Source organism: Astyanax mexicanus, chromosome 16 (genome assembly GCF_023375975.1).
Source record: "Astyanax mexicanus isolate ESR-SI-001 chromosome 16, AstMex3_surface, whole genome shotgun sequence".
Taxonomy (NCBI): Eukaryota; Metazoa; Chordata; class Actinopteri; order Characiformes; family Acestrorhamphidae; genus Astyanax; species Astyanax mexicanus.
The window spans coordinates 27,712,738-27,725,009 of NC_064423.1; the positions used below are offsets into that span (position 1 = coordinate 27,712,738).

Below are 12,272 nucleotides of genomic sequence, written 5' to 3' on the forward strand. Positions count from 1 at the left end.
TACTGAAGATAAGGCATCTGGCTGAGAAGTAAAAGTTGTGTGTGCACCGAAAATGAAACATCCCGTCCAATTTAACGAAGTTTGTGTTTTGCAGCTGTTTGCGCTCTTGCTTTTCACGAGCTGCATTTTTCTGTAATCTTAGTCTGCTCAACATGCGTCACATGGGCTGTGTACAAGCTGGGTAATGTAGCGGTGTTCACTGGGCTGTTGGAACCTATTTGTAAATAGGTTGCAGATAAGACCACCTATGGCTTTAACATTTAGACCCCATAATGGTTTGTCCAGGTGTTTTCTTTTAAATTTTGGTCTTGATTTTTATTATTATTATTTTTTTGCTTTTTTGTTATGTATTAAATTTATTTATTTATATATATATATATATATATATATATATATATATATATATATATATATATATATATATATATATATATAGGCCCTCTGGAGACTTTATGTGGGCAAATTGAATGTAGTTTTCTGAAATTAAAAAAAACAAAAAAAAACAACGGTGGCACAACACAGATCTGTACTTCACAGTAACACACATTTCTGTTAGTTAATCATTCAATTCTCATAGGCCAATATTAATAAAGGTGACTTGAGCAAAGAAGGGGTTTGTTAAATTAAATGATCTTTCTTTCTTTCTTACTTGTCCTGCCCCCATCTAGGTTGCTATGGCGTCAAGCCAGACACTAAGCAGGAGGGTTGGATGTGTTCTCGGTGTAGTGCAGTGGCCTGGACAGCGGTGAGTTATCCTATCAATTCCTTTTATTAATAGGTTTTTATCACATAAGTTCAGTATCCAAGTTGGCAGCAAACACATTAACAAGTGGTGAAAACTGATAAGTTATTTATCTTTTCACCTTTTATCTACTTGTGTCGCATTAAATCATCAGTCGTACTCACCAACTTCTATTTGTGGACGTTTGGATGGGGCATAAAGTGTGATCAACTAGTATATCTTACCAATAATAACCTGGGACATGAAATGTGGGACATAGTTTGACTGGATTCACCATTTAACTGTAGTTGTTAACTTTCAGACTAGTTGTGATAAACTGATTTTTAACTATGATAATTCAATTCAATACCACTGCACAGCGAGTTGTAGTTAATTTATAAGTGTGTTTGTGTGTTGCAGGCTTGCTGTTTATGTAACCTTAGAGGAGGTGCTCTGAAGATGACGACGGACGACAGGTGCTGTAACTGTTTGGTGTGGTTAAGCTGTGTGCATGATGTGTTGTCACATGTACGCAGTAATCTGCTCAGAGTGTGCGTTTAAATGAAAAGACTGCTTTACTGTGTGCTAAAGCTGCTTTCTGTGGTCTGCAGGTGGGTGCACGTGATCTGCGCCATCGCAGTGGCCGAGGCTCGGTTTGTCAACTCTGTGGAGCGAGAACCTGTGGATGTGAGCGCCATCCCAGACACCAGGAAGAGTCTGGTAAGAATGTGTTTGTGCTTATTAAAAGAAAGGATTGATTAAAATGTGAATAGAAAGCAAAAAAATGTATTTGGTTGGATTGATAAAGGGATAGAATAAGAATGGATAGATGGGTGGATGGAAGAAGGGGTGAATGTATGGAAAGACAGTAGGATGAGAGGAATGTATGGATGGGTAAATGCAAGGTAGGGTGAATAAATGGAAGGACAGTAAGATAGAAATAGCAATGGATAGATGGGGAAGCATGGGCAATATGAAAAAATGGATGGAAGAAAGGAAGGACAGTAGGATAAGGATGGATGGGTGAATGCAAGGTAGGATGAATGGATAAATGGACAGTAGGATAGAAAGAAGAATGGATAAATGGATGGATGGAAGGGTGAATGGAGGGGAGGATGGTGGGTTAGAATAAAGAATGGAAAGATGGGTGGATGGAAGGAAGGGTGAATAGATGATAGCACGGTGGGATAGAATGAAGAATAGATAGAAGCATGCAAAGGATAGAATAATAATGGCAGAAAGTGTAAATAGATGAACAAACAGTAGGATAGAAATAAACACACAGAGACCCTCATAAATACATTTTTAAAATGCAATTTATAGTCACACACACACACTCACCCAAATGAAGGTCATATTGGCCTTAAGTGGAAGAAGGCGCTTCAGAGATTGTGTAAGCGACTAAAAATGATTTCTATAATGAAATAAACTCTTTTTATAGAAGCCGACTCGTCCCTTGTTGCTCTCAGATGCCCTTCAATTAGACGCTAATCAAATCAGGGAATATACAGAGTTTCTAAAAATCATCTCAGCTTAATGATCACTAATGTCCTAGTGATTTACTTTCTGCATTGATTCTGGGAACTGCAGCTCTGGCTTCTGTTAGTTTTTTTCTATTGCTAAGTGATTCACTTCACCTTTAGTGTGTGAATTCAGCGGGTTATCTTCAGTCCTCTGAATGCAGAGTCGGGCACTGAGAGGCTGAAGTTGTCATAGACTCAGCTCAGCTTGGCAGGCAGCTCTGAGTCACTGTTAAATTTTGCAGTCTGGAAGCCTGCTGGTGGTCTTCCCACATGCTGCTGGTTTTACAGAACTTACTCATCGTAGTCCAGTCACAGAACCAGATTTCTGATGTTCTTTTTTTTAATATGTATTAATAATAGTATTGTTTCTCAGTTGCTAGTGTAGTTTGGAAAACCAGTTTGTGAAGCAGTATGAGTAATAATTGTTGCAGTGTTCAGTATAATTTAATCAGTTTTTGCAAAGATTTGGGTAATGATATAAAATAAGTTGAGAGAAATTACACAATATGAGACCCTTTTAAAGCCATATAACACTAATATGTAAGTGCTATTAATTAGCTTTAGAGTCCAGCATGCAGAAACGGATCTCGGATGCATGTATAAATAAAACCGTGAGCCGTTGATGCCCGTAAATCCCTTCCTGTTCCCTCTCCTCACTGTTCGGCCTGTCTCATGATTCTGCCCCGTGGAATATTAAATCCAGCCGTGTGAAATATCTCCACCCCGGCTCTGTGTCGGGAGCCTGTTGGACATTTGTGCGACTGGCCGGCGGGAGCTGAAATGAAGTATCGACAATTTCATAAAGAAGTTTTATTGTCTATCAATAAACTCAGCAGGGGGTGGAGTGGGTCGCACTCTTTGGAAATGCAGAGGAGAACATATTGAGATCATACTGGGATTATATAGCTGTGCAGGAGTGGGTGTGGTCTGAAAGCCACTGCACCAAAAACTGCCTGCTTTGTTCCATCATTATTCTTCAATAGAGACTGTGTGAATTCCAGTGTTAAAATGATGCATTAGCATTTTCCTCTTTAAGTTTGAATTTATTTGCCTGTGCTCTTAAGGCCTTAGCCAAATCACAACCATGCCTAAACCTTGCGCACAGCTAGTGGGCAGAGGTTAAGGAACCTCAAAATCTCAGTGAACTCTGACACAGTTATAGGCATGAATTTCGATTGAATTATCTCTCCTGCTTTTAGAAACCATATTTAATAATCCAAAAGACGAAAAATATTTTTATCCATAGTCCAATGTTTGTGTTTTAATAAACATTTTATTTCCATTAATAAAAATACAATCAGTAGAAATGTGGATTTAAAGTATTCACCCTTTATAACTAGGGTCATTTTAGTTTTACTTTTATATGTTTGACCTTAATTTTTAGCCTTTGCAGCTTTTATTTTACATTCTGTATACAGTATGCTTATAATATAAACCTGTATTATTATACATAATTTAAATGTAAAATTATTATTTTACCACTATATATATGTTCATTACACTAAGTATTGCTAAGATTTTACAAACTCCAGAAATTAGTAAAAACACATTTACTGATTTTCTTTTATATATGTACTTTAAAATTAGTCAAACTGAATCATAACAGGACAGATAAACACTGAATTATTTTCTTTAGATCGTCTGTGTGCAGTTAATATTATTGTATATAAGTAAACACCATGTCAATTTTTTATGTTGCTTTCCTTTTTTTGTGTACTTTTAGTAGATAAATAAGTAAATAATGCTAACCTCCTAACACATCTATAATGCTGAAATAAATAGGAAAAAGAAATTCAGTGTAAAAATAGTCCTGTGCAGAATTGGGGAACTGCAGACTTTTTGCATTTTCTGGTTTTGTTATTTAAGAAACTTTTTTATAATTTCCCAATAAACTGATTTTCTTTTGCCATCGTCTCGTTACAGAAGTGCATCTACTGCCACAAGACCACAAAGCAGAACTGCGGAGCGTGTATCCAGTGCTCGTTTGAGAACTGCTCCACCTCCTTCCACGTCACCTGCGCCCACCTGGCCGGAGTGGTAATGAAGCCTGCTGATTGGCCGTATGTGGTGTCCGTTACGTGTCACAAGCACAGACAGACCTCTCTGAAGGTATGTCCACAATCTAGTTATTCTACTTTACAGTGAGAGTCTGCTTAACAAACTCTGTTATACTGTACTAGTATGTATATGTTTATGTAAGTTAGGCATTGGATGATAATTTTTTTAAATATTATTATTAAAAACTGTATTTAAGGGCTCTAGAGAGGCTGTTGAAGCATTAGTCCCACCATGCCATTTTCTCAGGCTGGATCTCTGGGGGCTCCCTAGCTATTTGTAGCCGCGTGTCCCAGAGAGCATACCTGTTCTTGCTCTCTGTGTGGGGTGGCACAATAGTGCGGGCACATGATGCTAGCTGATTACAGAATTGGCAATTAGTATTCTCTTACAAGTGTTTTGAACTATCCAGTAATGCTGCAATCACTGATGTGAGTGGAAGGAAGCACATGCTAACTGGTCCTTTTAAAAGGTGTTTGTAACTTTGGGTTTTGTGGTGCAGGTGAAGTCGGGCCCCCGGGATCTCTCGCTGGGGCAGGAGGCGATAGGCAGGAGCAGTGACGGCTGGTTTTATCGCTGCACCATCATCGGACTCGCTTCTCAGACCTACTACGAGGTGAACTTTGACGACGGCTCGTACTGCGACAACATCTTCCCCGAGAACGTGCTGGTGAGTCCAGGAAAACCAATTGTTGGAGTGATTTTGTTCTTAATTGCTAAAGAATCATTTATATACCTATGAACATCTCAAATGAATACCTGTTTTAGAAAAGCTACTGTAAAAGTGTGTATACATATTAAATACATATACACTCACTCCGCTCTCCCTCTTTCTCTCAGAGTCATGACTGCTTGCGCAACGGACCTCCTGAGCTGGGGGAGTTCGTGGTTGTGAACACGGTAGACGGACGAGTTCTGAACGCTTCATTCGTCAAGGAGCATGTCCACAAATTTTACCAGGTAAATGAATTGCTCATGCTCTTGCTTCCTCTCTTTTATTCTCACCCCCATTCATACACACTGTCTACTGTGGGTGGAAATGCTTTTTTAAACATATTCCGGTTGTGCAACCTTAACCTCACTTACAAGGTAACACCTCACAACTCATACAGGTGTGGTCATTCCCAAGCCATTTCATGATCATTTTACATAGTGTGATCCCCTGGATTTGAGAGTGTATGTACAGTACCAGTCCAAAGTTTGGACACACCTTATTTTGTGTTTGATTTAATTTTACATTGTAGTTTAAATATTGAAGACATTAAACCTATACAGGAACACATGTAGCCACATTTATCTCTGAGAAAATACCAAGAGTGTGTTGATCTGTCCTTGGTGAAAGTAAATTAAATATAGAAACCCTTTGCCTGGTACTGTATATAATAATAATGCATTAATTACATACTGTGCCAGAGTATATGGCACTTAAACACCATATAGCTGCAGTGGCTCTACCCTTCCTAATATAACAGCCAGTTATTCTCCCAGGGTTCTGTAACTGTTTACAGCTTTGCATCTCTCTCGCTCGCACACTCGCCTCTATTTTTCCTTTCTTGTTCTTGTATGTCTGTTTCTGCCTCTGCTGCAGATCTTCAGGGCAGAGCTGAAGTGTGATGTAGTGTATTTTTCATACAGAGTTCAGTTAAACTGTGTTTATTTGGTACAGTGTACAGGTGTAGGTGTGTGTGTGTGTGTGTTCGCGAGACGTTAAAATGTGACAGCAAAAGACTACAGCTGCATACTGAGAGAGAAGGGTTCGTCTGAGCTGAACATGTATTAAAGTTTGTACACACACAGCTCTGTCAGAGAGGGAAGCCTCACGTTCTGTGCACACACTGACATGTTTCTCTGCAGTATGAACATGTTTTTCTTACACACACACACACACACACGCTCCCTCACTCCCTCCTTCAGCTGCCTTTGAACAGAGCAGGGTTTGATAGGTAGCTGTGTAAGTGGGGCTCAGCAGGAGGAAAACAACTCTCCTCCTCTTCTGGTCAGCTTTTTAATTAGGGGGCTCATCTGAACCTCTGTGTTCCTCACTGATGAACATTTAGGAGCTGGGCAATGTGACAGTATTGTATTGTTATTCTGGTAAATACGTGTCTCTAATTATATTGTGAATTTCATCAGTGATTAAAACACAAAGATTAACTGCACATTTGATTGTAGTCAGTGTAATAAGTACTATTAGATAAAGTGCGTCACATTTTAGAATAAAATGTATTTAAATAACGTTTTTAAGAATTTGCTGCTAATAATTTGTTGTCTGCATGTTAAAATATGATCAAAATTGTTGCTTGGAATTGTATGTCATATCGCCCAGCCTTAAAAGCAATGTGACATTATCTACCTAGGGATGCATAGTGATGTACAGAGTTTTTAGGTATCTAATCATATTATTTAAAATCATTTGTCTCATCAAAAAAATGTATATTCGTATTATGGAAACTATCACATTAGAACAAACACAGAAACATAAATGCAGTAAATACAGTGTTTGAGATTTTGTGAGCTAGTTTAAAGAACAGAGCTTTCCATTCCCCCACTGAAGCAGATAATTTCAATCACCAGCTCATCTTATTTATCAATAACACTGAGTTTATGAATATCCATATTTATTATTAGTTGGGTTTTACCTAAACATTAACAATAACTGTCCAGCTAAGGAGCTTTTAATTCTATTTTCCCAGGGACCTAAACCTTTTACACAGTATTGAATGTGATCATTCTGCAATTAAAAATAAAATAAAAAATAAAGCAGGTAATGCAGTATATAAACAAAATATTAGACTAAAGTTAGGTCTGCTTGTTTGTTTATTTTATTTGGTAATGTCTAACTGCCCAGCTCATCCCAAAAGTATTAGATAGAGAACCAGCCTTTCAGAAAACACAGTTCCACTGCTCGATGCTGATACAGCACTTCTTTATTTTCAATTTCAACTTTACTTGCTGTGATTCTGAGACCCCTCGGTTTGGAATGTGAGTCTCCAAAAAATAAACAAGAATAGGGACAACCTACCAGTATGTGTAAACTCCAAGTGGTGATGAAATAGGATTGGGACTCAAAAGTAGCTTAATGCTTTAGTTAGAAAAGGTTTTCTAAAACATTGATATGATGGACTTCTGTAATTAATTAGTTCTCTCTCTCTCTCTCTTTCTCTCAGGTGGAGTTTCAGGACGAGTCTCAGCTGATGCTAAAGCAGACTGAGATTCACTCTCTAAATCAGGAGCTGCCCAAGAGAGTCATGACTCGTTTGGTAAGTGTGTTTTACGTATGCAAAATTCTATTGCAAACATTTGGCCAATCTCTTTATCAAAATGAAGGAGCACGACTAACATCTACAACATGACAACTTTGTCTTGTGAAGCTAAATCTGTAACCAGTAATTACTTAAATTTTCCCAAAGCACAAAGTAATTAGATATTTTATTTTTATATATGCCTTTTATATTAACCTTCCCTAATACAGATGATCAGGTGTTCTAGAATATTATTCACTTTCCTGTAGGTTTCACCTCTTAAGGTCCATAATTAGTTGACTTCCTACAGAAGGTACATTTCCACTGAACGGGTGATGGCCTCTGTTCTTGCAGATTTATCAGCTCACACAATCTAAGACAAAAGAATAGATAATAACAGGTCATGATAAAAGATAATGCATGTTTGTGTGTTTTAGAAGATCTAGCAGCTCAGGATGTGACCTAGAAATTTGTTAATGACTTAGAACAGGGGCCCCTGTCTTATCTATAAAGGGCCGATGTAGCTGCAGATTTTCATTTCAACCAAGCAAAAACACAGCCTGTATAGGTAACCACTTGTTTAAAGGCTAAAGCTAGCTGACTGAACAAGTAGTGTCAGTACAAGTAGTGATCAGTTGTGTTTCTGCTTTAATGGAATGAAAACCTACACCCCCACTGGCCCATTGTGTATAAGATTGTCAAGGTAACCCATGACCTAGAAGCTGTGTTTGGTTTGAGTCTCACTGTTCTAGAAGATCTAGCATTCCAAAAAATATACCAACATGGTTACCTAAAGCTGCTATAAAAGTTTTGGCAGATTGACTTGTGTCTTAGGTGTTCTAATAAATATAATAGATAGAAAGAATTAGTTGGTGACTTAGTATTGTTAACCTAAAATAGTTATGGAAGATCAAGCAAGGATTGCTGGTGACTGGTGAAATTCAGCAGCATGGCCTGTGACCTCAGGGTGTTCTAGAAGGACTAACTGCTTGGTTAAAACACCTAGATGGTGTTCAAGTAATTCCAACAGCTTGGTTTGTGACCTTCAACGTGTTCCAGAGGAGCTAGCAGCTCTGTTTGCAATCTGTTTATTTCTAGATGTATGGAAAATGCATTTTAAACAAAATAGTAATGATAAAATGTGTGTTCAGTTTACCTGACTCTGATTTGATCTTTCTTCTTCTTGCAGGCGACAATGAACCCCCAGGATCCTCAGGCTCAAGCCCCCGATGGGCCTCAGGCAGCTAAACGCCCGCGGCTGCCCACGCCGCCACCTCCTCCTATGACAGCTACAGAATCACAGAAAGACCAGACTCCGCTCCCCGTCCGCCCACCGATCTCCACCTATTCAGGCCTCAGTGTTACTCACAGCAACAGCACCAGCACTTCTGCTCCACCCACCCCCATGGCCACGCCTGGAGCTCCTGCCCTCCAAGCCCCTCAGGCTCAGACTGGGGAGAGCTTCTCACACAGCTCCAGCTATATCGCCTACATGGAGTCTCTCCTTAACTCGGACTTTCCCCCCGAAGATCGCGGACCGGAGCCGATGTATTAAAATTACGTTAAGGCCCAAATTCTAAAGCTAGACCTGCTAGCAGTTCCTCTGCTTATAAAGACTTTGAGGACGTCCCATTACTGCATGTATTCTCTTTCTCTAGCTGTCCTTCTTTTCATTGCTATTTTACTCCTCCCAGCCATCATGAATATAAACGCACAGCCAGCAGAGGAGTGTGTTTTACAAACGTATTATCTCAGTTAGCTGATTAGAGAGCATGGCCACTCACTTGAGTAGCATACTACTAGCATTAAATTACTATTTACTTTTTTTTTGGGGTGGGGGGATTGTAATGGCTTAAAATAAAAGCAAAACACTATAGTCTATCAGTAATGTGACTGTGAAACATCATCCTGTGTTATTCTAACCAGGTAATGGTACTTTTTTTTAATAGAAATTCTGATTGAGCTTTAATTTAATAGTAATATACAAGTTAAGAGCTTCAGTAATTTCCCCAACAGAAAGAGCCACCTTAATGCTCAATTTGTACTTCTGTAAAAGGAGTACAAACCTTAAAAAAGGGGTTTAAACTTACCTTGGCATGAATGCTAAGCAGTACATCCACTGGTTCAGAGTCAAACGTTTCCAAAAACAACAAAAAAAAAAACTGGAGGTTATAATGTATATCCTGCAAAGAAAAGAAAGAAAGAGGCTGTAGAGTAAAGGTTTGTACAAGCGATGTAAACGTTAAAAATCATCACAAATTTCTCACCTATGAACAAATGCCAGTGGTCATGGTTGAAATATTGGCAATACTGTAGCCACAATTTCCAGCAGTACAGCTTTCAGAAAGCGTGCACGGATATGGACCAAAAGTAGCCACAGAATGTTCCTTTTTTATCTGTATTTAAGATAAGATTATTCTTTTAGTCCCACAGTAGGAAAATATACACATTTATTCAACATTGGGAAATGGGTAAGATTGGGATTGATGGGTAAGATTATTTATTTGCATATCGTAATAATCTTTTGCAGTTTTTGACTTGTTCTTGACAAAACCTAAATCTGGCATTTGTTCTTTATTTACTGTCAAAATTTCACGATTAATAAACCAATAGATATGAAGTGACAATTTTACATTGACCATTAGAAATTACTTAAAAAAATATTGTGCAGCTGTGATTTCTATTGGATAGTTTTGGTTTTGTGCATTGAGTTGACTGAGAAACGCTTTGTAAAACACTTCCTTCTATTGGTTTGAGTGGGCAGGTCAGTCAGGTGGGGGTGGTTGGTTGTCATCTATTGGGGGCTAAGGCATTAAAAATCGTCCATACGTTCCTCTCCTCTCTGATCCCTCCTTCTTTTTATCCTCCCCACGGTGGGGGAAAGAACACACCACTTTGTTTTGGATTGTTTTTGGACGGACTGGTCATTTTACTGAACGTGCAGCAGACTTTATACTGAATCTCAATCCTGTTTGAACTATTTTTCTAACTCAAGCCAAAACGCACCCAGCTAATCGGACTCACAATACGGACGCTTTGTTTTTCTGTACAGTTTCCAAGGGTTTTCTGTTTTTTCTTTGTGTCTGAAGGTGGGGTCACGAATTTGGGGAGGGGGCGGGTGGGCCGGGGTTCTGGGGGTTTATCACGAGTATTTAAGCGTATTTGACACATATAGATTTATTATTTGTACAAAGTAAATGAGGAATATGGCACCATTAGATGCTTCACTTTTTTCTGCCTGAGACTTTGATGTAGAGATGCTCTGTTTAAGATAGTTCTAAACGTCTTCATAAACTCTCGTAAAGCGCCTGTACACAAAGGTTATGGTGTATTTTCAGTGCCAGGTGTCTGGGCTTGTTTTTGTTTGTTGTTTTTGATTTTTTGTAGCAGACTTCGTAAAAAAATAAGAAAAGAAATTGTAGACTTAATATGGATCACCTGTCCACTTTGTCCATATATGATTATTATAATTATTGTCTATTATGATTGCCGTTAATTTTTATTTTGTTGGTGAGGATCATGTAAATGAACAGCAAAGTGGATTTGGGGTTGTTTTTTTTTTTGTCAGCTTGCAGTTCTGTTTATTTCCTGTAGAGAGCAGAATTCCTCACGTAGATCAGAAACCTGTGCACGATTAGCGTTAAATGTGGTCAAGTGATCGGCCTTCTCAAGGTGCTACAGACGTCCTAGACTACTGAGAGGCAGCTGTTCACATCACATGTAAAACACAAGCGCGTGCACAGCGGTGTACATACCAGCCCTGTTCATCTCACACAGCTTTGATTTCCTGTTTTTGTCGCGCTGTTGTTGGTCGTCTTTGTCTCTAAAACTCAACAACACCTGAAGAAAGTCTGGAAACCTCCTCGCACCCTACGTATCTCCTCGCACACTCTATCTCTTTTCCGTTTAAATACTTTTAAATACAATAATGAGCACATCCGTTAAATTTGATGTAGCAGTAACAATGTTAACAGTCCATGTTTTCAGAGGTAAATATACTCAGGTTTAACCTGAGTATTAAAGTGCATTTGAGACACAATCTTTCAGAGAATGTGCACAAATATGGACGAAATAAACGCAGATTACAGGCAGAAGGCTCTGTCTATGTTTAACATTTAAGCATTAATAAGCTTTCTTATAGTCTTGGTTTTCTTTTTAATGTCACTTTTCTTTATTACTTTCTTTCTCTTTTATAATTTTTGCAGCACTTATTTTTTTGTTTAGCATTTTTCTTTTGAAATATAATTTTTTTTCTCTTTCTGATTTTCTTTTTTCCTACATTGGCTTTCTTTTTTTATTCCCTTTGTCAGATTTTCATAATTTATTGGCATAACCCGCAGTAGTTACAGTATTCCTAAAGTGTCATTAAACAACAAATCATATGTATATAGATCTGTTAACATTAGACCAAAATATAGTTTTAAAATATCAGAGCATATAAATAACACTTTAGAGTCACGCACTCCTTTCTCTCTCTCTCTGGGGGTGGGGGGGGTGGTTCTACTCACTTGTGGAGTGTCGGACAATTGAGTGTCTTGAGTGTCAATCTTTTGTCCTCCTCTTGGCCCTGAGTCTCATCCTCTCGCTTCTCTCTCACACTCCGTTACAAACAGTGACTCAAACCCTGTTCCTGCACAAAAACAGAAATAAAATCATTTATAAACAAACACTCAGTGTTAGAGTAGAGTTCACCAGTCAGCTTTCGCAAGCAGCTCAGATTCTCCATCTCTC

At 38.5% G+C, this 12,272-nt stretch overlaps 1 protein-coding gene and 1 long non-coding RNA gene across 7 annotated transcripts in view; one reads left to right on the plus strand and one right to left on the minus strand.

Annotated features, from left to right (window-relative positions):
- kdm4b (lysine (K)-specific demethylase 4B) overlaps positions 1-9,785 on the plus strand; it is a 54,311-nt gene extending 44,526 nt beyond the window's left edge. For both annotated transcript variants that reach the window (XM_007246180.4, XM_007246181.4), the window contains exons 15-22: positions 669-745; positions 1,142-1,197; positions 1,333-1,441; positions 4,168-4,353; positions 4,802-4,969; positions 5,140-5,259; positions 7,467-7,559; positions 8,731-9,785. In XM_007246180.4, the coding sequence (XP_007246242.3) occupies positions 669-745; positions 1,142-1,197; positions 1,333-1,441; positions 4,168-4,353; positions 4,802-4,969; positions 5,140-5,259; positions 7,467-7,559; positions 8,731-9,096 (1,175 nt within the window). In that variant the 3' untranslated portion in view covers positions 9,097-9,785. The remainder of the gene's footprint in view (positions 1-668; positions 746-1,141; positions 1,198-1,332; positions 1,442-4,167; positions 4,354-4,801; positions 4,970-5,139; positions 5,260-7,466; positions 7,560-8,730) is intronic.
- A 2,264-nt stretch (positions 9,786-12,049) lies between these two features.
- The window catches only part of LOC111192533 (uncharacterized), a 167,269-nt gene continuing 167,046 nt past the window's right edge, over positions 12,050-12,272 (minus strand). For all 5 annotated transcript variants that reach the window (XR_007424727.1, XR_007424728.1, XR_007424726.1 and 2 more), the window contains one exon: positions 12,050-12,171. This is a non-coding gene — a long non-coding RNA (uncharacterized LOC111192533). The remainder of the gene's footprint in view (positions 12,172-12,272) is intronic.